This window comes from Danio rerio, chromosome 8 (genome assembly GCF_049306965.1).
Source record: "Danio rerio strain Tuebingen ecotype United States chromosome 8, GRCz12tu, whole genome shotgun sequence".
NCBI classification, from domain to species: domain Eukaryota; kingdom Metazoa; phylum Chordata; class Actinopteri; order Cypriniformes; family Danionidae; genus Danio; species Danio rerio.
In genome coordinates, this window is record NC_133183.1 from 56,139,065 (window position 1) to 56,164,861 (window position 25,797).

At 37.9% G+C, this 25,797-nt stretch overlaps 2 protein-coding genes across 4 annotated transcripts in view; both read left to right on the plus strand.

Annotated features, from left to right (window-relative positions):
• Window positions 1-1,703, plus strand: part of ogg1 (8-oxoguanine DNA glycosylase) — a 29,800-nt gene extending 28,097 nt beyond the window's left edge. The window contains exon 9 of one of the 2 annotated variants that reach the window (XM_073909869.1): window positions 1,611-1,703. The gene's annotated coding sequence lies outside the window, so the exon portion shown is untranslated. The remainder of the gene's footprint in view (window positions 1-1,610) is intronic. The other variant, XM_073909870.1, reaches the window with a different exon arrangement.
• Window positions 1,704-4,430: 2,727 nt separating this feature from the next.
• LOC103908668 (uncharacterized) lies at window positions 4,431-25,797 on the plus strand. 2 transcript variants are annotated; one of them, XM_021478487.3, is made up of 4 exons: window positions 4,431-4,953; window positions 16,649-17,436; window positions 19,231-19,494; window positions 20,720-25,797. In XM_021478487.3, exons 2-4 carry the CDS (start codon window positions 16,737-16,739, stop codon window positions 22,711-22,713), a joined length of 2,958 nt encoding a protein of 985 aa, XP_021334162.1. In that variant the 5' UTR covers window positions 4,431-4,953; window positions 16,649-16,736; the 3' UTR covers window positions 22,714-25,797. The 2 variants fall into 2 exon arrangements, with proteins under 2 accessions (XP_021334162.1, XP_005172528.1); XM_005172471.5 differs by having other exon boundaries at window positions 4,431-4,559.

Here is a 25,797-nt window from a genome sequence, read left to right on the forward strand (position 1 = left end):
TAGAGTAATTTACTTCAAAAAAGTAATTAATTACTAATTACATCATTAAAATTGTTATGAAATTACATTTTTAATTACTGTGTCTGAAAAGTAACTCAGTTACTCAATAAGTTATTAAATTACTTGACTCAACACTTTTGAAAATTTAATGCATAAATGCCGCATAACCAATAGAAATTAAACTCTTTTAATTCTTTAAATCTGAGCCAAACAGGACCTTTTAGCTTTATTAAAGAATGTAACACTGTAAGTGTTATAAACCTTATGTATTATGTATCAAAACACAAAACATTTGAAAGCGAAGCATGTTCAAACTACTTGATAAATTAATTAATCTGCTTCTCTTAATTGACTGACCCAGAACTGCTGAATTTATAAACAGTACATTAAGTACATTAACTTTAATTAGTTAACTGAAAATGAAAGATAAAGATTTTCTGCAAAAAAATAGTCTAGTTACTTTGCAACTAATTATATCCAACACTGCTCGAATGTAAGTGAAAGTTCAGTGTACTTAATTGGCAAAAAGTTCTGTGAACTAAAACAATCTGATATTGTTAAAGGTGCAATAGGACATCTTGGAAAAAGCTAACGTTAGTCTGATATCAACGAAAGCAGCCCAGGCTTATTCTGATTATGTACCCCCATATACATTTCTGGAGAGAGGAAAGTTTTTTGTTTTTGCGAATCCACCAGAGGTCACTGTGTATGCTTTTTCAGATCTCAAATTTTTTCTTGCAAGTGCCAATTGCACCTACCGATAAACCCACGCTTCCCCTTCCCTAAACCCAACCATTAGTGTTTTAAAAAGCAATCCAGAAAAAGAAAAGTCTTATAAAACAAATTAGACTTTCTCCAGAAGTAAAAACATCATAGGAAATACTGTAAAAAATTCCTTTCTCTGTTAATCAGCATGTAAAAAATATTTGAAGGGAATAATAATAATATTGACTTTAATTGTATAAATAGTGCATAATTGATTTATTTAGCGCATGCTAGTCTGCTGATATTAAGTACTCAATAATGAAGTTTTCAGTTATCGTGACATTTATGTAAGCAACTTGTATGAGTTAATTCTACTAACCTCTTTAAAGGTGGAACAGGCGATGTCAGAAAGCTAAGCAATTGTGAAAGCCAAAGATTCTGCCCTTTACGAATAATCACTGTCCAAATCTAAAACACATGAACACCCAGAGGCAGAGCTGAGGCTCAAGCGATAGGACAGAAAACATTAAAAAGCACATATTACAAAACACAACATTAAAGAAGTCAGTGCGAACAGGATGTGCAGAGCTATGCAAATTCATATGTTGACAGGCAGTTAGGACAGCCTATCATAACATTCGGACCACACATTTTAATTGGACAAGTTTTTTTTTTTTGGTCCCACGCCTTTCACACATGATAAAAAGATTTATAAAACAGTTTTAGACCGCTTAACTTTAGTAAATGCAATCGAGTCCGAGATGTAAACAAACTTTTAACCTGGGGTGCTTTTCCCAAACAACGACATAACTCATGGCTGAACTATCACAGTACGATGCATTGTTTGGGAAAATAACGATGTAGTGACAAGTGTTTCCTATAACAACCCATCATTTCTGTTGCAGATCCATAATTTGAACGCCCTTATGGATGCTCTAAACGGGGCGGAAAAACAACTTCTTCAAAGAAAAATAATAATAAAATTGTACAAAAGGCTAACACGTATTCTGACATCATATATAAATCATATTGTTAATGGTTGTAATTTACAGTAGACTATTTATTAAAAAAATTAAAAAATCCAACTTAATAATTAGTTTTATTATTATTATTATTAGTAGTAGTAGTATTAATTTAGTTATTAATTTATTATCGCATTTCTGTGTGGAGTTTGCATGTTCTCCCTGCGTTCGCGTGGGTTTCCTCTGGGTGCCCCGGTTTCCCCACCTGTCCAAAGACATGCAGTACAGGTGAATTGGGTAGGCTAAAATTGTCCGTAGTATATGAGTGTGAATGAGTGTGTGTGGATGTTTCCCAGAGATGGGTTGCGGCTGGAAGGGCATCCGCTGCGTAAAAACATGCTGGATAAGTTGGCGGTTATTCTGCTGTGGCGACCCCGGATTAATAAAGGGACTAAGCCGACAAGAAAATGAATGAATGAGAGATGACTTTAAGGCTTTTTTAAAAAACATTCCAAGTTTAAATTTGGAACTTTCTAAATGAATAGGGCATAGGGGGGGATAACTGGGAATAGAACACAGCCAGGATGTTTCTACTTACAGCTCCTGAGGTGTAGTTGCAAGTGTACAAGTTTGCAACACAGTTTGAGAATGTTTGTTGGAACGATAGATTTGGGAAACGCCAAATGAATAAACTATGTTTGTAATGACGTAACTTGCAACCTTAGTTGGCTAATGATGGTTTTCAGAAATGCACCCCAGCATAGCAAAATAGGCTTTTGAACTGAATCAAAGAGCCTGCATTTAAATTGAGCCTTGTACTTAAATGTTGAGGTAATCGCTTTCCTCAAATGTTTTACTCCCCTCTGCATTTCTTATATAACATTTGTAATCTTTATTTTACTGAGCTTTAAGTTATGCTAATTTTATTTTATTTTTTATTTTTTTGGATAATAAGTGGTAAGTATTTGGTAAACACAACATGTCTTGACAGTCACAGATACTACGTTGTGGGAAAAGAAGAATCGTTTTCAGGTCCAATGAGTGGCTGCTGGTGTAGTTTACCTAAAACCTGAGATACAACATTAAACTTGTTGTGGCCTGCGTGTGTCCCTGATCTGGAACAGGATTCATTCATCAATATGGGCCAAGAGAAAACTGGTTGTGCTATTTGATATGTGAGAAATAACACACTGTAATGTAGGCTTAGTTTGTGTTGCACATTGCAGAGTCTTTCTGAAGCATGGCATACATAGTAGTTTGGCTTTTTTCAAAAAAAAATTGCTTACAGTTGTCGGACTTTTAGTGAAAGTAAAGTAAATATCTTGAGCAGAATGATAACAAAAATGTATTAAGAGTTAATAATTGCCAACTGCACATAGAAACGCCAACTGAGCCGAGGCTCGAACCAGCAACCCAGCAACCTTCTTGCTCTTAGGCGACAGTACTACCTACTGCGCCACTGCTTTGCCCTCATTATATACAGTATGATGTATTTACTTTGTATTTTAAAAACATTATTCTAAATCTTTAGGAAATATTTGGTATGTCAAAAAGTGTGGTTATTCTGACCATCCGACAAGCTGATCCAGCTTAAAAAAACAGCTTAAAATGTCAGTAAAATGCAGTATTTAAATTACATAAATAAATAGAAAATGAGGCAAATAACTGTTAAAAGGTCCACCTTTTGAGAAAAAAGAACCACCCCTTTCACCAGGCTGGTGGATACCTGTAGCCTGATAGGTAAAATACAAAGAATCAGGAGAATATGTCCAAAACACATGGCCTAATACTTACATGCAGGATCATAATGCTAATAACAAACTATATATATATATATATATATATATATATATATATATATATATATATATATATATATATATATATATATATATATATATATATTATATATATATATATATATGTGCAATATCACACAAGTAGCAGTGCAATATGGCTGTATATCGGCACTGGTGTGAGGCGTGCGTTGTGCCCCCACCAGTGCCGATATACAGCCATATCGAACTGCTACGGGTGTGATATTGCGTTTATACATCAGTTTGACGAAATAATTGTGTATATAAAAACAAAATTAAGCATGGAGAGTCTCAATAACCCTTTTGTATGAGGAACTACTTTCTTCCGCGTTGGATTCAAATCATAAGCTGAAAGTAAAACAGCTGAGCAAGCGTCTTTTAAACTTTAGATCTGTAGTGTCTGGTTTTTACTGGCTGTATGTGAGTGGAGTAATACACAAAGGGTAAAGAGGCTGTACTGGTGCTGATATTACTTAAATATATCACGGCTATCAGCCAATCAGATTTGAAAACCAGACAGAACTGTTGTATATATATATATATATATATATATATATATATATATATATATATATATATATATATATATATATATACACACACACACACACACACACACACACACACACACAATATGTTTTTACAGTGTACATGGCTAAACTCTATAAAGGAAAGTAAATATCCATTATAAATGGCCAGATTACTGTAATCCTCTTCACTTGGGAGTACTAATGCCTTGTTTATGCTCCTGATATAATCTGTCATTCATGCTCACCCATATGTACACTAATAAAAGTCTCAAAATCACTTTAATAAATCAGCCTGATCTCAATGTATTTTATGTATTTATATGGACATACGTTTTATAAAGGCTGTTAGACCTATCGAGTTAGGTAAAGGTAGTAGGTGCCACAGGATGAAAAAAAACCTCCCCTCCTCTCCCTCTCTCTTTTGGGAGAGAGCGCGAACGAGCATAGCCGTGTCGCAATGTCTCCACAGGCAGAATTGCAAGGAAATACGACTGGGAAATGAACGAACACGACGCCAACGACTGCAATAAACGACAAACCCACACGTAAGAACATTTCATTTACTGCTTTCTCGGAACACACTGTTAAATATTAATGCATATGCGCGCGCGTGAGTATCGTATGGTTCATGACCATGACAGCTACTTACGCAGTAAACTCCTTGGTCATCTTTCACTAAGCGTAACGCTCAGGTAGAAATGCTTTTATGGAGATGTCAATATGGTTGGTGTTTATTTTCGGGCCGCTGTGCTACGGAAACCGTACGTTTCTCTCGAGGACGTAGGCTATTCGGTCATTTAGACAAGATGGGAAACGACTGCAGCATGACTGTTAGCGCAACCGTGCATGGCAGTAGGTTTATCCATGCTAAAGGGCGATACTTAATACTGGAGATACATATTATTCTGCTTGAAACACCTTCACGGCACACCCTGTCAGGTAATCTAATGTGTGACTCCTGTATCTTAACTTGTTTTAACCAAGTAAAAATTGGTTAAATAACTGCATAATGTGTCGTTTTGAATGACTTTCCGACGTTCCTATTGAAAACTATATATGCAGTTGAAGTCAGAATTATTAGCCCCCCTGAATTATTAGCCCCCTTGTTTATTTTTTTCCCCAATTTCTGGTTAACAGAGAGATTTTTTAAACATATTTCTAAACATAATAGTTTTAATAACTCATTTCTAATAACTGATTTAATTTATCTTAATTTTCTATGATGACAGTAAATAATATTTTACTTGATATTTTTCAAGACACTTCTATACAGCTTAAAGTGACTTTTAAAGGTTTAACTAGGCAGGTTAGGGTAATTAGACAAGTTATTGTATAACCATGGTTTGTTGTGTAGACTATCAAATAAAAAAAAATTAGCTTAAAGGGGCTAATAATTTTGACCTTAAAATGGATTTAAAAAAATAAAAAATGCTTTTTTTCCAGTTGAAATAAAACAAATATGATTTTTCTTGAAAGAAAAAATATTATCAGTCATACTGGGAAAATTTCCTTGCTCTGTTAAATTTGGGAAATATTTAAAAAAGAAAAAAAAATTCAAAGGGGGGCTAATAATTCTTACTTCAACTATATATATATTCTATCTTCATTTTGACTCTTTGCCAAAAACAACTGGCCTTACCTGTTTAAAAATTGCAAGTACAGTAAACCCCATCTATCATCATTGGCAAACTTTCCACTATATCCATGTCCTTCTCCACAGCATGTGTAATGTTTTTTTTTTCTTGATACTCAAGGTAGTTAGCGCTCTAATAGATAAAGAAGATAACGAACCAACCTAACCACAATGGTGATGTCAGTCTCTTTTAAAGGATTACTTCGCCCAAAAACGAAAATGTTATTAATTACATGTAATTCCAATCCCCCGAGAGTTTTTCGGCCATCTTTTTCAGAACACAGATTAAAGTATTTTTAGATGAAATCTCAGAGTTTCCTCATCCTCCATAGTATTACTGGGCAATTTGGCCTACAATCAAAATCTTGATTAATTGAACATTTGAACTCGATTACAATTAATAAATGATTATTTTATGTATTTATTTTATGTTTGTGCCCTCATAGTTCACTGACAAGTTTTGTCTAGTATATGCTCACATATTACAAGTGAGAGATTTTTGAATGAAGTGTGCATTACTTGATTTTAAAATGATTGAAGTAAACACAACATCTATGATTATTTATTGAACATCAACAATGAACGACTGAAATTAAAACACACATTGCCTAAAACGCCGCTCTTCCTTGTCACTGCTACCAAACCGCCCAATCACAAAGCTTGCGCTATGCATTGTTATGACGTGTAGTAAAATGTTTTCGAGAGGTGCGCAGGTATGTGAAGGCTGCGCCGGACCGCGCGTGCGTGCTTGGGTCATGTGACTCCACACGTGGTTGGAAAAGTAATTGAAAAAAATTGACCTGGAAAAATTAGATCTGAATGTCGTTTTCGATTAATCACCCTGCCCTACTCTATAGAAAGCAATGGTGTCAAGACATTCAAAGTTCATCAATCAAAACATTGTAAAAAAATTCCATGAGACTTTAATGTAATCATATGAAGCGCCAAATAAGGTGACAGGAAAAGGTGCGCATGAACTATTTGCAGTACAACGTATTGTCAGTAGCGTAACACACAGGCTTTGTATTGCTCGTAATTAACACACAGCCTAAACTGAGGAGGATGACATAGTAAAATAAAGTTATTTTCACACAGTTTCACAGTTTATGGTTTGCTTTTCTGGACTTTGAACATCTCTGGACCGTTGCTGTCTATGGAGGATAAAGAGGTTTTCAGATTTCATCAGAAACATCTTAGTTTGTGTTATAAAAACAAATGAAGGTATCAGGGCATTGCAATGACATGAGAGTAATTAGTAATAACTCATTATTAATATTAATTATAATTATTATTTTTGGGCGAACTAACCCTTTAACACTGGAATCGCTAGTACTTTCTAAAAATATGTACATTTTGTAATGGAATGCACAGTTTGTGAAGGTGCAGGGACTGAACAACATTGGATCTTATTTGTCATCTTACTGACGTTACTTCAGACTTGTTTCCAACGGAAATAGAACAAAGAGGGTGGCTTTATTTTAGCCCGCCTCCTCACCATCTCTCACTCACAGCAAACAAACGTTTGGAGGGCAGTCGCTAAGAATATTCAGCCCAAGCCATCTAGCATCATCAGAGAAGGAATGCAATTTCATGTAAACAAATTCCTTTATGCTGTCATTAAAGGTAACCAAAACAAACTATTTTGCCACGGTGGCTTAATTTTATAATTGTGGATTTATTCATTATTTATTTACCGTTAAAAAACAGTATTGTGTGGCAAAATGACAAGGAAAATCATGACTAGGATAATATTAAAGCTTAGTATTTCAGATATACCATGAAACATTAAATATTTAAACATTTACTTTGCCAAATATGAATCATGTGGTTTTTATTTATTGTACAATAATGTCTGACAGGGGTTATTTCATCAAAAAATGAAACCTAAAAACCTAATTAACCTAAAAAGCAGCCCTCCACCATTCGTTTTCAGAGCGTTTAATAATATAATGTAATATTTGTTAAAGATAATGTGAGCCACTAAAAGGCATAAATGTTGAGTTTAAGATACACAAATGAACACTGTAGTCTCCATAGACTGTCTTCTTCTGTGACACTTTTTACATTTTCAGTTTTTCATAGAGTAATGTTGTGAATCTGCCGCTATGCTGATGCACAGGCATTTGTAGCCCTGCCCCTTTTTGAAAATTAATTTGAATTTAAAGCAACAGCCACCAAAACTATACAAGGCAAGGCAAACTTTATTTATAGAGCACAATTTAACACAACCGTAGTTGATCCAAAGTGCTTTACAATAAAATAAACTAGACAATAAAACTAAAAATAACTGGTATTAAAAATACAATAAAATAAATTTAAAAGTAATACTAAAATATAAATAATACAAAAATAACATGCATGCATCAGTCAAAGGCAAGAGAGTAAAAATGTGTCTTTAAGTTAGATTTAAAAGCATCCAAAGAAGGAGAGATTCTGATATTCAGAGGGAGACTATTCCAGAGCCTTGGGGCCGCAAGTCTTATGCTGCATTCACACCAGATGCGGAAGAAGTGTCAATCGCGAGTGATTTACATGTTAAGTCAATGCAAAGATGCGAATAGACATCCTGCAGCGTGATACGTGCGAATCGCGGCATTCATGCTGCCGCCTCATTTATGCATATTGCACTGCAGGATGTCTATTTGCGTCTTCGCAATGACTTAACATGTAAATCACTCGTGATTGATGCTTTTTGAATGAAGCAGCACGACTGACGTGCTTAATGCGAAAATTTATCGAGTTGGAAAATCTGAACTTTAGTGGACATTCGGGCCGCATTAACCAATCAAGAACTTGCTCTTGTAGGGGAGTGATTATGACATAGCGCCTGTTGTTGGTGTCTCTGTGGGAAATCCTCCCGTTAACACTGGACAACAATTTATCAAACTTGGCTCGGCTCAGACGGAAGCACTGCTGAAAGCTTCCATCATCCAGGTATAGTTTCTGTAGAAGTTTATGAACTCACAAAGCTGGGTGCACCTCAGATTGGACTCAGGCACGTCTCCAAACTAATCAACACAGTTTTTCAGTCTTTCTAATGCACATAAACACAGCTATTATTAATAAAATCCATGTTAGCCATTTAGTAACGAAGCTAGAGTTACCGGGCAGACAGAAGCCTTGCCCATGACGCGAATCCGTGTCTGTTGTGAAGTGAATTTGACGCGAGTAAACTCAAAATGTTCACACATCTATTTATCACGGCGTACAACGTCTGGTGTGAACACAGCATTAAAGGTGCTCTGTATAAGTTATTGACTCTTCTAAAGCATAAACATACCATAATGTGTGTGCAGATATTTAAGAAATAAACTAAGTGAACTTTTTTTTTTTATCTGAAAAACAATGCTGAAGTCAGATATTCTGCTTTGAAAATATGTGTTGCGTGCTTGAACATCTGTCTTTGTTTTGGTCGATTAATCGGCTCAATGCCAGTTTAGCCAATTATATTTCAGCACCCTGGGTTTCCTTGGTGGCAAACAGTAAGCTTTTTCATTTATTTAGTCATGTAGGCTCTCAAAGTATGTGTCTGTGACCGAAGTGCAACATCCGGTGGACAGCAGCAGACTCCAAAAGGAGACACAGATTCAGAGTTCCACATGAGGTGGTTATTAATAAACAAATATTATACATATAAAAACATAAACATTAGGTGAGCAGGTTACATTGTAACCCCTTGTTCTAACAACACGCTACTTGACTGGATACACAGTGATAAGCAATTTGGCTGTTTGCACCAGACGAACTATGACAAAAATGTAAATACAGCCATTTAGAAGCACAGAATATTGCACTCACTGCACTCCAGTGAATTGGTAAGGTTTATAATCTAATTAATACATTATAAATCTCTCTGTTAAATGTACATTCTGAATCACTGATGTGTGTTGGCTTGCACTGAGTCACTGTTCTAAAGCTTAATTTCAAACCATTTTATTTTATTTTCAAGATCTGAGATGATGTATTAATTTGTAAATCAATTTGTGCGAAGTGACATTGGTGCCCCAGTCGTCACACACACACACACACACACACACACACACACACACACACACACACACACACACACACACACACACACACACACACACACACACACACACACACACACAGAGAGAGAGAGAGCTTCTACAATGAAACTAAACCCAGACGCCAGAATCTCTGAGCAACTTTATACTTGCAAGGTGTAACTTCATCACAGCGTTAGATTTACTCTGTGAAGTCATTGAGTTGTCACTACTGTTTTTTTCAGCTGTAAAGCATTTACACCGACAGTAGTTAAACAGATGCAGCACATATGCATTGAGAAAGGTCACATTTTCCAGTCATAATGTGTTTGAATAACCGCATGGTTATTGAACTGGAGAGAGCAATTTCAAAAGTAAAATGAATATACATTTTAGGACCAACAATTTATTTACAAAAATGGCACCTTGCCGTGTTGTTATGACATTTTTGTACTATTAAAGAGAAGGCCAAATGGGAGACTAAAGTTTATGAGTCGGCCCCAATAGCCCAGTGGTTAGTGTGTCGACACATGGCACTGCAGTGTTCACAGTGACCCGAGTTTAGTCTCTAGGTCCTTTGGCGATCAATCCACTCTATCTGCATCTCACAAAAAAATAAAAAAATAATTATTGGATCCACAGACTTTGAATAGTAGGTGTCATAGGTGCTTTACTTAACACTCTGGTAGACTTTGGTCATTGTAAAATTTAATGTTTTTTCGAAACATGTAAGTTTGACACCCAGTAAACTATGTATTGCATGCCTGGTTCAAAACACATTGACGACATCAACAGACTGACTATCAAGCCTAAAGGCTGATTTAGTCCTAGGGTCCGTTCTTCGTACGTGGATTACTCATTTAGCTGGATTTAGTTATTGACGATTTGACACGATCCAGGATCGTTTCGTTCTTCAAAACTCTTCTTCCGAGAGTTGTTGTCATAGCAACCGGTCTGGTAGCTCAAACGTGCTAGGGAGCAGGCACATTTCATATAAACAGGATTAGAGGGGCTCATTTTAAGCAAAGATAATACTGAAAGCATGTACTGACTTCTGCTATTTTCTTACAGTAGTAGTATACTTAGGAAGATTGTAAATATAATTTTTTTAACTTAACTTTTAACTAAAGTTTTAAAATATATATTAATAAAACTTATGAAATCTGCACTAAAAGTACAAAGACTGTCACCTGCTGGTTCAAAGAGAAAATTTATTAATGTGGACTTTTTCGATATGATCGCTTTAGTACAATTTGTGTATGATAATATGACGGTGATTTGATGCTTCACAAAAGTTGCAGACACCTTTACCAACACAAAAATGCTTTTGTGATGCTAAATTTAAACATCCAGTTATTCTTTATACAGATTAAGAAACTGGCTACTATAAGCAAGCTGAACTGGCACTCTAGGGAAATTACAATCACCCACTCTCAACCCGAAAGTGAAAACGAAAGTGCCGCGAAGTGTAAGTTGGTGGTGTCACTGATGAAAGTGAGAGGGGAGCTGTCCTCACTATTCTCTATGGACCTCTATGGACGCGCCGGCACTAACTAGAATACTACTATGGCTACTATAATAAAGAAAATCCGCTCTAACTGTAAAACTAAATAAATTGCTAAATACTCTTGACACATGAAAGTGTAAAGCCTGCAGCCCGCGACACAGTTGAGAAGTTATGTTTCCTATGAATTTTATGTAATATTGCTTACATGGATAATTGAATATTAATCAGATGATATCATTACGCTGCTGTGCCGTCAGCCAATCGTTGCATTGCTGATCGTGATTTCGGGGATCGATAGATCATTCCTTCACAACACATGCAGCGATCTCAAATCAGTTTATCCAGACGTTTTAATCTGATTCGCAATCTTGTTTGAAGAACCAAATAAGCCAGAGATCAGTTATCGAGATCAAAACATCCAGGATCTGACAAATCATCTTAGATCATTTAGGCGAGGTATGAAGAACAGACCCCTGTTCTAAACAAAAGCAACGGCATGCGATAGGAATATTTTCCATATTAAAAAGAGTTTTTGTTCCAAACAACACCTGAAATGTATATTTTAGAAGCGGTTTCTTCTATTTTTTGCAGCTGAACAATAGAAAACTAGGGCGATGATCACCTCAGGCACACCTTATGTGTTTTATTTAGTGTTAAATGCTAACAACGTGAGTTTCAATGCCATTATACATAACATTTATTACTCTATACGAAAAGCAGATAGTTCACCTCATAAAATAAACAGTTTGAAATTGAACTTTAGAACTTTGACTCAGAGCAAGCCAACACACATCTGTGGTTCAGCATGTACATTTAATAATGTGAAAGAGGTTTAATATGTATTAATTAGATTTGTTGGAGTGCAGTGAGTGCACTATTCTGTGCTTCTGAGTGGTTGTATTTAAATTTCTGTCGTGCTTCATTTGGTGCAAACAGCCAATTTGCTCATCACTGAGAGGGTGCTCGCTGCAGAGCCATTTGTGGAGAGGTGAGCTCCAGAGAGGGGGAGCATGAGCTGTCGCTCCTCCTCCTGTAAGCTGTTTTAATGCGTACACCAACCCCACCCCTAACCCTACCCCCAGTGACATCACTCGTAGAAGAAGTGCAAAAAAGGTGGAGCTCAAGCTTAAGCTCCCCCTCTCTGGAGCTCACCTCTCCTCAAATGGCTCTGCAGCGAGCACCACTTGCACTGCAAATCTTATGTGGTAGCATGTGGTTGCTGCACAGCATTACAGTGTAACCTGCTCACCTAATGTTTACGTTTGTAATATTTATATTATTTGCTAATCAATAACCACCTCATGTGGAACTCTGAATCTCTGAGACATGTTTACTTAGCATGTTTCTTAAATATCTGCACCCATATTATGGTATTTTTATGCTTCAGAAGAGTCAAATACTTACCCACAGCACATTTAATTTAATTACAGAATCATTGTAATGATCAAAAACACAGGTGTCAAATCCATTTCCTGGAGGGCCGCAGCTCTGCACAGTTTAGCTTTAACCCTAATTAAACACACCTGATCAGACTATTTGAGTTCCTTAGGCTTGTTTGAAACTTACAGGTAAATGTGTTGATGCAGAGTTGGAACTAAACTGTGCAGAGCTGCGGCCCTCCAGGAACTGGATTTGACACCTGTGATCTAAAACTCATTGACTTTGTTGGCATTTGGTTTGCAAACACACAACAAATTAAAATCGATGGTTGAAGCATGCTAAAAAACAGTCACACTTGTGGTCTTTGTGGTTAAAAATGACCGACATAGAAAATGAATGGAAAAGCAAGAATATGAACATTTAGAGAATTTGTGTTTGTACAATCAACAAATCTACCATGATGCTGAAAGAAATTGTACAGGAGTGAAGAGGTGACACTCTTGAGTGTGAAATACACTCACACACACACAGTGTTATGCAAAATGTTAAGGCTTTTGTTTAGTCTCTTTATAGCAATACCGTTTTTACTGTAATCATAATACAAAAAATAACATTCCAAATCACCTTTTCAAGCAATAAATATCTCAAACTTGTCTTAAAAAGATTGTCTAAATGCATATTCAAATCCACAATTCCTTAGTAATAACTAAACAACTAAGGAATTCACAAGCAGGTTTGTATAGATAGTAATACTAGAACCTAGTGATTACACCATATCATGTTTTTTTTACAACCAGGTGGTGCTAATATGCCTTTTGTTTTTAAATTGTAGAGTCTCTATTTTACCTGAAAATAATGCAATAAGTTAAAAAATAATAAAAAATAAAAATTACAAAAAAATCCATTGTTTTCAATGGGGGAAAATGGATGTTAACTGCTGTATAAATATTAATTATTACCACAAATTCCTCTCAAAATTCTAAATAATATAGAAAAAATATTAACAAACAAACAAACAAACAAACAAACAAACAAACAAACAAAAAACATTTGATTTTACCAAAAAACAACAAAACTTTACAGGCATTTGCCCCTTTTTGACTGCAAAGAACACAAGTGTGATTCCCAAATAAGGAACACCAAAGGGTTAATTGTTTTTAATGGTAGCAGTAGACCTATGCTATGATTAGAGAAAAAAAAGAAACACCATAGAAGTATTTGGTATTTAGTCAGGTGTAACAAATGTGTGCATGCATTTATAAGTGTGGTTTCATTTGCATTGGAGGGTATCTTATGACTAGACGGGAATTATAAATGAGACATTCCTAGGGAGTTGAATTGTTTATGTTGAATGGCTGCTCTACACGTTTTCTGTCATCTTAAGCCAAATCAAACCCAAATAATCCATACGTCTCTGAACTGTTGGGATTCCTGGGAAGGCTGTAATACCTTGTTAATTCTGAGTTCAGTCACACACGCTTACATGGTAAAAAAGGGTAAATGGGACACAGCTCTGATCTCATTGCCTACAAATGGGCCTCTGTCTGCGTCTGGAAACATTCACGGAAATGTATCGAAATGTCTGACTGTATGGAATCTGAACGTGCAAGACAGGAAAAGAGGGAGGCTAGCTGAAGTGACAGACTCTCTTTCAACTGGGAACTGTCTCGATGCGGCCATGCGGAATGTATCACTTTTTTTTTTTTGTAGATCCAGTTAGTTTACCTTTTTCTTAATGTATTTAACATCTTTCTATTACTCTCACAAAATGTTTTAGCTCTTCAAATATTTATAATTATGTGTTAACTCAAAGCTTTTAGCATACAACAACAACAACAAAAATTTATGCAGAAAATAAATGTTAACATTTAAACCTACATGATTTCCGAAATATTTATTTTCGGGTACTTTTCAGTTTACACAAATTATGTTTAATGATTGTCATTATTTACTCCCTCCACTTGTTCCAAATGGGTCAATATAAAATTCTGACGGCATTCATAAAAATATCAGGGTTTTATGGAATTGTGATTACTGCTCTAAAATATATTCTTTTTAGATGTCTGGGTAAAAAAAACAAAAACTTTTTTCCTCTTTAAACAATATATTTTATTTTAAGATACATTTACAGCAAGGGTCACCAAACTTGGTCCTGGAGGGCAGGTGTCCTGCAGACTTTAGCTCCAACCCTAATCAAACACACCTGAACAAGATAATCAAGGTCTTACTAGATATACTTGAAACACCCAGGCAGGTGTGTTAAGGCAAGCTGGAGCTAAATCCTGCAGAAACACCGGCCCTCCAGGACTGAGATTGGAGACCCCTGATTTACAGGGTATCTGTGGGGTTTCAATAGGTACTAAAAGTTGATAAATTAATTATGAGAAAATTAGGCCCTTAAAAGTTATTAAAAACTTTTATCAAACTTAATCGCATTGTCCAAAATGTTTGACTCCAAAAAAGCCTAATATTAAAAATATTAGATATTAAAATATCCTAGTATTAACAATTGGGTGCTCAATACACACAATTGGTTCAGGCCAGGGCTTCGTCCAACCAAGCTCCTCCATCCGGGTGATATCACGTAATTTGCGACAAACGCAGGAAGGTGATGTGACGGTCTTCACATGTAGCAAAACCATAGAGCCAGGGCTGGAGCAAGCTGAACTGCCGCTCTAGGCAGAGGACGATCACGCCGCCCTTAAACCCAATGTGAAAACGAAAGTGACTGGTTATGAAAATGAAGTGAGGTGTCGCAGACCTCTATTCTGCTGCCCTATGCGCGGATATAACTGAGGACCCGTGGGTGCTGAGGGAGGGAGGGAAGTGTCGCGGACGCCGCCCTCTCTATTCTGCCGCCCTATGCGCGGATACAACTAAGGACGCGTGAGTGTCGCAAACTTCTGTTCTGCTGCCCTATGCACGGATATAACTGAGGACGCGCAGGTGCTGAGGGAGGGAGGTGTCACGGATGCCGGCCTTTCTATTCTGCCGCCCTATGCGGGGATATAAGTAAGGACGCGCGAGTGTTGCGAACCTCTGTTCTGCTGCCCTAGGAGGGAGGAAGATGTCACGGATGCCGCCCTCTCTATTCTGCCGCCCTATGCGCGGATGTAACTAAGGACGTGCAAGTGTCTCGAACCTCTGTTCTGCTGCCCTATGCGCGGATATAACTGAGGATGAGCGGGTGTTGCGAATTTCTGTTCTGCCGCCCTATGCGCGAATATAACTGAGGACACCCGGGTGCTGATGGAGGTGTCGCTGACGCCGCCCTCTCTATTCTGTCGCCTATCTGCGAATATATCTGAGAACGCGGGTGGTTAGGAAGGTGTCGCAGACATACCTCAGGACGCGGGTGGTGAGGGAGGTGTTGCGGACATAACTGAGGACGCGGGTGGTAAGGGAGGTGTTGCGGACGCCGCCCTCTCTATACTGCCACCCTAGGCGGCCGCCTAGGTCACCTCTATGGACGCGCCGGCCCTGCATAGAGCGAAACAGATGGCAAAATGGGAAAATGTAAGTTTGCGTACTTCTGGCTGGAGAAAGACGAGTTAAAACAGTGGCTGAAGCCTGTCGCTGAAAACAACAGCCTAATTTATTCTTTCAAGCTTTGTTTCTTCCGAGCTTATCTGAGTTTTGTTGTGTGGTTTTGCTGCATTGATTTATTTAACTACAACTGTTTAAGTTAAAGCTTTGATACTAGATAGAACTTAAAGTGGCTATGAGGTCTTAAAATATTCTGACACGGTCTTTAAAAAGTCTTAAAAAGGTATTAAAATTAATTTATTTAGTTAGTTTTTTTCAGTAATAAAGTTAATAAAAAAAATCAATTAATAAATGTAACTCAATAAAGTTAAATCAAGTTCATTCAGTAAATTAAAAGTTAAAAATGTATTATTCTTTATTTCATAATTAATATATTTAGTTTTTAGTTATAAAACTCCCCAAATTCATTCATAAATCTGCCGAAAATTTTACAAAATTTTGCGTACAATTAGCAAAACATGTTTGCAGATTCTGCCTGGTCCTAGTAATAACAAATAATTGGTTTTCACTCATATGTGGGAATTAACTTTTAATGTTTTTTTTATTTGGTTTTCTCTACAGGAGAAGAATTAAGCAGAAACAGACGAGCATATGATTTCAACCAACAGCCACAACCATAGGCAATTTTGCTGTACAGCAGATTGCCAGTATGGTGCTTCTACTTCAACTGTTTTTTCTACTGCCTCTAAGTCATGTCTATGGAAACTCTCATTCTCCTCTTACCACCCATTCAGATCACAAACAGACTCATGTGATTGTCAGAAAAACAGATCATGCACTGACTGCCAGTACGGGATTAGAAGTTTCCAGACCTTTTCTCCAAGGTTTCTACGGGAAAGGTTTCATTACATCAAGTAGGCTTTCAAATCAAAGGACTGAAAGAAATCCTGAGGACAAATTGTCAGCAAAAATACCACATAGCAGCATTATTAGGTCTAAAGGTCAGATTTTTATATCACCCAAAAACCGAGTCAAAAGAGGTCCTTACCAAAACGCCACACTACCACAAGAGGAAAAAGAAAAAGAGACTAAAGATGTCACAGTTACTCAATTTAAAAATAAGGGCTTGTCAACAGTTGGATCAGATGATGTGACAATAGCTGATAAAAAAGCTTTTGTTGGGTCATCAACAGAGACTCTAACATCTCCCAGTAAAAATATCCAGTATAGACCACAAGGTCAGACTGCTCATGGTGTACTTGATAGGTTGACCTCAACACCTACTAATCCAACATTCAACACTTCACTCCAGACCAACCTTTCTGCAACTGTAGCACTTAATGAAAAGCTTACATCCACTACCAATGGGATGATCCAACTGGATGCCAACAGGACTGTATCGGAAAAAGGTAAAGATTATGTATTGCTGATTGTCCTAAATAGTCTCACCTTAAAGGGCCATGAAACCCCCTCGTTTCAGCAGGGTGTTTTTATACCTCTACTTCGGAAAAAGTCAGAAAAGTGGGCGTGTCCAGCTTTGTTTAGGGGGGAGTGTCGGAGGAAGAAAAGAGGCTTGGGCTGCGTCCGAAACCGCCTACTACTCAGCAGGTATTGCATTTGAATTTAAACGTACTACTCGGCCATTAGAAAAGTACGTTCTATACAGTATGAATGTGAAAAGTATAAATGGAATTCGGACGTACTACATCCACCATTTTGTCACGTGACGTACCTGCGTCAGTTGCGTCGTTTCACTTTCATTCATGAATTCTCTCACAGGGCATTATGGGATAGCGCAGTGTGCATGGGATGCGCACTTCAGAATCTCGCCGAAAGTAGTAAGTCATCCGGGTACTTCTCGCCTACTGATTTTCGAATTCTATGAATTCGGACACACTACTCGGCTCGCATACTGATTTTAGCGTACTATATAGTATGGAAGTATGCGGTTTCGGATGCAGCCTTGGTGTGGGAGTGTCTATTTGGGCGCGCTGACTTTCAGAGTCAAAACACACACACACACACACACACACACACACACACACACACACACACACACACACACACACACACACACACACACACACAGGGGACAAAGTGACTGTGTTTACATGGACATCTGTAGTCAAATTATTTGCCAAATTATTAAATGGTGGACTTTAACTGCAGTTTGGCTCTTTTATTCAGGAAATTCATTCATGTCCCTCGCGACAAACGAGATATTTGATTTGAGGAACTGCTCTAAGTGTGTATTTTTCATGCAATGTTTGATACCGGAAACTTAGATGTACTCGGCAGGTAGCGTCAGAAAGCCGCGTGTGTTATTCCGGTCACTAAATGCGGTGAAAATCCTACATGAGGTTAAAGTTTGGTTGTGATGCTAACATGTTTACACTCGGTGCAATAGTTAACTTAGTTCGATACGAACAAACTGAATAAACAAAGATCACTGGTCGCTCACTTACCAAATCTGTAGAGATTGGACAATCACCAGCAACTAGAGCCGCGTCTTTATTAAAAGGAGACTACAAGCGAATCCGGATCTCAGCGTTTGCAGATGAGAACAGCTCTCAGGTAAACAATAATCCTCCTTAGACACGTAAGTTATTGTTGTCGAGCGTCGCGTACACTGTTAATCCAGACGTGACTCCAGATGAGCTCTCACAGAGAGAAAATGAAAACAAAACTTAACGGCAGCAAACTATAAAAGCAACACTTCACGCTTGTTTTGCCAGCACAATGTGGCACCTCTGTCGTCTAAAAACTGTGACAGTAATGAATATTAATGAAGTTGCACAATAGAGCGCGTTGATTGGTTTGAACCAAGCCTTACTCATGCATTAATGAATCACACTGTAAAACGTAATAAGACACACTCTGGCACAGGCGTCCAGTCTGCACGCTGGAATACACGCTATTATGTCATGGCCGTGACTCAGCTTCAAAAATTCGCTTTAAACCGGAAGTACGAATTTGCTTGAAATAACGCAAAAACAACCAATTTACACTTTTTAGTGAAATATAGGTGTCCTAATAATGTTTTTAGCAGTGTGGGACACATATACGACTGTCAACAGCTCAAAAAATGTGTTTTGGTGTTTCGTGACCCTTTAATGATATCTCTTAAAGTTATTTTGTATTACTTGAGTAAAAAAATTAACGTCCTGCCATTTCTCATATTCTCTTCTTTCTTTGTTTTTCAGATAGGCCGGGCATAACCATTCCAACAAGAACGCAGCCAAAAAGAGAGTTTACCACTGTGCGATCAGATGTTGAAACCACCTCTCCTAGCACAAGCATAAGTAATCTACAACTAGAGGCTCCATTACCAGGAGTGGACGTCATTAGTTTTAACTATTCACAACCAAAAAATAATTTACAGTCAACGAGTTCAGCAAAAATCAGCATAGACCAGTCAAGTGATCCTGGAACTAAAGGAACAGTGACTAAAATAAACAGCACTAGAGGTTTGTTTGTTTATTGTTTGATTACTCAGCTAGCTGGATTTGGATGTTGACGATTTGACACGATCCAGGATCGTTTTGTTCTTCAAAGCTGATCCGAGAGTTGTTGTCATAGCAACAGTTCTGCTAGCTTAAACTTGATCGGGAGCAGGTTCAATTTATATAAACAGGATTAGATCGGCTCAGTTCAAGCAAATATAATACAGAAAGTATGTACCGAATACTGATTTTTTCTTACAGTAGTAGTTATATACACTCGGGAAAAGAGTAAATATTTTTTAAACTATATATACATAAAGTTATAGTTATTAATAAAATAAATAAAGTTATATATATTAATAAAACTTGTGCAATCTGCACCCTTGAAATGAAAGTACAAAGACTGCCACCTGGTGGTGTACAGAGAAAACCTATTGATATGAACTTTTTAGATCGCTTAGTACAAATTGGGTATAATAAACATGCACAATATGACTTTTTTTTATAGCAATAATACATTTATGCAGTCATGAACATGTTTTTACAGTTAATATGACGGTGATTTGATGCTTCACAAAAGTTACAGACGCCATTACCAATATCAAAATGCTTTTGTAAACAACCAGTTATTCTTTACACCGATTAAAAAATGGCTACTATAATAAAGAAAATCTTTTCTAAATGTAGAACTAAATACATTGATATGCATTGAAATACATGATGAATACTCTTGACACATGAAAGTGTAAAGCCTGCAGCTCACAACAAATGTTGAAGGTTATTGAGTGTCATATTTAACAAACCGTTTACTGCTAATTTGATGTAATTTTGCTCACATGGATAATTGAATATTAATCAGATGATGTCATTGCGCAGCTGTGCCGTCAGCCAATCGTTGCATTGCTGATCATGATTTCGAGGATCGACAGATCTGTCCTTCACAACACACGCAGCGATCTCAGATCTGTTTATACAGACATTCTAATCTGATTAGCGAACTTGTTTGAAGAACCAAATTAGCGAGAGATCAGTTATCAAGATTAAAAGATCCAGGATCTGCCAAATCATCTTAGATCATTTAAGCGAGGTACGAAGAACGGACCCCAGGAATGACATTTTAATTTAGTATTTAGAACTATTCAGTGTATGTCGTTGTTGCTTATATATTATTGAATGTAGTTATATGCTTTGTCATAGGATACATTTTCCACCTCAATAATATGTCCTCTGCCTCTTTTGATTTTCACAGGTAAGCCCACTTTTCAAAGGACTACCTCCCCTCTCCAAATTGGACATGGACATTTTGTGTTTGAAAATGACAGACGGTTTACCGAAAGAGACCAGTCAATATCTGTGGGAACAGTTCCATCTTTGAAGTCAAACCCTGGCTTTCCTACCCGTGCCCAACCCATTGATCCCTGTGATACTGGAGTGGGTCCCTGTGTTTCTTACAAAGACGAAGACAAAGCTAAAAATCATGAAACAACAAATGGCAGCTTTTTAGTGTGGGCAGATTTGAAACGCACATTATCATTTGCATGGGAACTGCATGTGTTTGGTTCTGCTGCCCTCTTCCTTCTACTTACTGCCGGTTCAATCCTCGGCTTAGTATTAGCTCCCAGCTTGAATTGCCCTCATTGTGGTGAGCTTATACTCACCAATAGTCTTTTGCTTTTTGTGGGTGTAATTAGAGCTGGGCACTTTTTGCTCGACCCATATGGGACACGGCTCCTCTTGCCACCTCCTGTAATAATAGCTTTATACACGCTACCATTGCCACTGTTAATTTTGGCACAAGCTGCACTAGTGATATTGGTACTAAAAGAAGCAGGAGTAACTTGGTTACCGCCAGCATTTCAGCGGCCCCCTCTTTTAGGAGTGTTAGCTGTTTTACAATGCACTCTCTTACTGGCGGCAGACTTACTTTCCCCTGCTCTTTCACCTGCTGTTCCTGTCGTCCTGCAGAGTCTCACGCTGATAGCAGGTCTGGCCTTGTGTTTTGGCTATCTTTTTTTGGCATTGCCGAGGCTTCCTCGTACTCGTGATGCACGAGGAGGAAATAAGGGAACAGGCGAAGGAAAGATGCAGGTTTTGGCACGGGTTCTGGTAGTGTGCGCTCTCCTCGGGATATTGTGTTGTCTGTTGCACATTTATGCCTGCCTGTGGCTGTATGGACTACTAGGAGACTGGAGGCGCTTTCGTTGGGGATGGTGGCTCTGTCAGTTCTGGGTACGACTGCTGGAGCTTGCCTGGGCTTTTTGTCTACTTTTGGTGTCCTCCTGGGTCTTCTGGAGACCCAATGGAGGCCACATATGTGGAGCACAAAGACAGGAAGGAGAAGCCCCTGAAAGCTTGCCCTCACCGACTCAATCATCAAACTCTTCCAGCAGACATACATGCTGGGCAAAGATTGTGCAGAGCTTTAAGGTAAGGCAACAAAAAAAATCAGAAAGCAATGGGATTGGAGGATCTAACAGTGGGACAATGACTGGAGAGCTGCCCAATAACTGGGCTGGACAGGAGCGATCAGGAGCGGACATTAGCAAGAGCCTCATACGAAATCGTGACCCACTCAAAGACAGCAATCACGGACGCAATCTGAAGAGCTTTGCAGGAGGCTCTGCAGGTTCACTGCTACGACTGCAGGCTCTTGCTCAGACACCTCGGTCTTTAAGCAACAGTCTGGACAGGGACAAGGAGTCAGCCCTTTCTCTCTTCGATTTTGACCTGCGCCCTCCAACCCCGATCGACCTTACCCGCAGTATTGACGCGGCACTTAATCGCGAGCATCTGTTTATGGGCGAAAGTTTGTTTCACCCATTGCGACCAGTATCGCCTCCTCCCTCTCCAGACCTGTGGATGCGACGGAATAGTGACCCCCAAATTACACTGTCACTTAGTAGTGATGAACACACTTTGCTCACAGAGTCCTCTGCAGGTCTAGATCGATCCATTCCCAGTGCTGTGCCAAGCCGCCAGGTCACAGCCCCTCCTACACCCACTCATCAAGGCTTCCGTTGGGTCTCTGAGATACCGGTGCCTTCTTCTTTGTCCTGCCCAGTATCTTTGCATCCTTCCCCAAGCACAAGTCATGCCCTAATTCCAAGTGCAGATAACACAAGGCCGTTTCTAACCCCTGACTTTGATAGTTCGCAATCAAACAGCAGAGGTGGACGCAGTTACTTGAAAGTCACTCGAAATGAGGACTCTGCAAGTGTCAGCAGTGACATTATTGACCTTTAAACATGATCATGCTACATTATAGTGGTATTGGTGATGGCACTTAACAGCTACAGGTTACAACGCATTAATTAAGCAGATATTAGTGAATTATGACTTGCTCAGATGGACTGACTGTAGTAATGGTATTTGAAATAAAAACGGAACATTGTTGAGTGACTGAATGTGTTCATTCAGGCAATCAACATCGAATCGCTCAAACTATTTATTGATTTCCTTTCAAAAGTCTTGTTTACAGCAATGCACATACAGTAGTATCCCAAGGACAAGGCATTCCAGAGACAGAAATTTGAAGCTTATATTTTGTTTTTACTGTTGTTTTTGTGCAATTGTTCGTTATTTGACCTGTACGGCAAATTAACTTCTAGTTATGTGTTGTTTGTGTCTTTATTGCTTGTGGAGTTCAGTCTCCTGTTGTTATATAATGTTTAGTGGCTTCACCTTTGCAGTAGTGCGTGTTTTAATGTCAATGCCAGTTTATGCAGTGCCTTGTCCCATAGAGCAACCTAAGTGCTTCCTTAGCATGCATTGTAAACAGCTGTGTCTGGATAGTGTTTATTTTTCTTTGTAATGCATTTCAATAGAAATTATACTGTATGTTTTGGAAAACTTTCTGGCCCAGGCTTTGTACCAATTTATTCCCGGAGCGCAACTTACCAAATTTTACCCAAACTGGATCAATGAGGTGGCAACTGTCAGAACAACAAAACAAACTTTGGCTGTTTCTCAATTCCAGGAATGCTCTATAGAGTCGTGTTCTTGTGGAGACCGGTCTTGCCAAGTTACTTTGGAAGAATGAACTTGGGAGACTATGTAAACACAGATTGCATCCTGTGACAAATCAGTTTCAGTTCAGTTTCCTTTATTTTGTCATTTAAAACATCACAATTGAATTGTAATGCAGAACGAAATTACGTTGCAACTGACCCAACAAGAACATAAAAACATCACTATAAAAACCTAACATGATAAATAAGGTTTTAAAATTCCAAAAAAATATAAAAATATAGTTAAATAAGATATAACATATTTTAAAATAATCTCTGAATACTTAAATACCTATTTCACCATTTGTTGTAATATTACCAATTTATGCTAGTTCAACTATTATTTTCACACTAGCTATCAACAATGTTTAAGAAGTGGTATTATTCAAAAATCTTATAATGACATAATAAAAACTGTCGCGAAACCATACTGATTTGCTCCCCAGGCTTCTGTAACGTCTGCCTGATGGCATAAGCGTGAGCGGGCTATGACCAGGGTGGGTTGGATCCCTTAAAATGCTATTTGCCCTAGACAGACAACGTCGTTGATAAAGTTCCTCGATAAATGTCATTTTGACCCCAACAGACCTTTCAGCTGACTTTATGATCCTCTTAATGGTGTTCTTGTCAGACTCACTGCTATTCTCATACCAAAGGAAGATGCCATTAGTGAGAACACACTACAACAGCTCCTCTGTAAAAAGTTGTGAGGATTGATGGACTGAGGTGTGCTCTTTTAAACCATCTCAGAAAGTGCAGGCGCTGGTGCGCTTTCTTCGCAAGTCAAGTGGTTTGGAGAGACCAAGTCAAGTTCTCAGTAACGTGGACCCCCAGGAATTTTACCTGCTGTACGGTCTCCACCGCAGTGTTGTTAATATATATAGGGGAATAAGTGGGGCGTTTCTTCTTTCTTCCTGAAGTCAATCACCAACTCCTTTTGTTTTTTCAACATTCATAACTAAATTGTTGTCACTGCACCACTCTATAAAGAGCTTTACTTCCTCCCTGTAATTCCTCTCATCATTATCCCGGATGAGACCCACTATTGTGGTGTCATCAGCATATTTAATGATGTGATTAGTGCTAAGTTTTGCACAGCAATCATGGGTCATCAGGGTGTATAGCAGTGGGCTCAGGACGCACCCCTGTATTCAGCAGAGTGGTAGATGACGAAACACCCTCCGCTCGCACAAACTGTGGCCTGGGTGTCAGAAAGTCAAGAGTCCAGTTCCGAAGAGGTGTATTCAGACCTAGAGATGCTAATTTATTGACCAGGTGCTGAGATATAATAGTATTAAAAGCAGAAATGAGATGCTGCGTTCTTTCCTGGTTCTTCTGATGGTCACATGACCTTCACGTTTTAAATGGAAAATTATTTACATATTACAGCATTCATGCAACGATTTATTGTTTTTTCTTTTTTTTACAATATACACTAAGCGTAAAGACTTTACAAATATATGTTACACAATACAAATAAAACAAATTTTAATAGGAATTTCAGTAAATAAACACTAAAGTGTTTATACCTCCATTAAGATTTTTTCCCTCCGTCTCGTTTAGGGAAACTCCTGAGATAAATAAGTTATATCTTTTAACTTGAATTAATCTATATAGAACGCTGCTCTTCCCACCTGCTTTACTCAGCCGTAATGATTTCTGAAACTTCTCGAAAGAGTTTTCCGCTCAAGTCTGCATCGAAGCGTCTTCGATATCAAGAACACCTCTGGGAACTTTCACGTGTCTTCCGTTCTTGAGTTTTGGAACTGAATCTTAGCAGTTGATGATGACGTTACACGAGAACATACACGAGAATGCATATTGAGAAACAGCCTTTGTTTGCTAGTGTATTTAGCATGCTCAAATTAAAAACCAAAACACAAAACTGGAGGCTTAACTGATAACTATTTTGTCCAGTACAGCAGAACTCATGTCCGAGCAATAAACTATAGAAAGCTGTGAGTATATCTGAAACAGATTATGTATATACTATATTTTTCTTTGTAAATAAGGATGTATTCTAATTACATACAATGCATTTACTGTGAATGACAATCTTTCCTACTACAAGAACATACTGATGCTAAAAATACACTATATGTATTTTTCCAGACATATCTGTCTGTGATAATACTACAGAAACAAATCCTGAAAAAAATGTTAATGTGTACAGTTTGATTGTGACATGAAAGAGATCTGATTAGTAAGCTTTGTACTGTTTTTGTTGTTTATTAGGGCATTTCTGTTTAAAATGGAAGGTATGAGTATTTTAATATTACTTTCATCTTTGTAAATAAAGAAGATGCTGTAACTGTTTAAA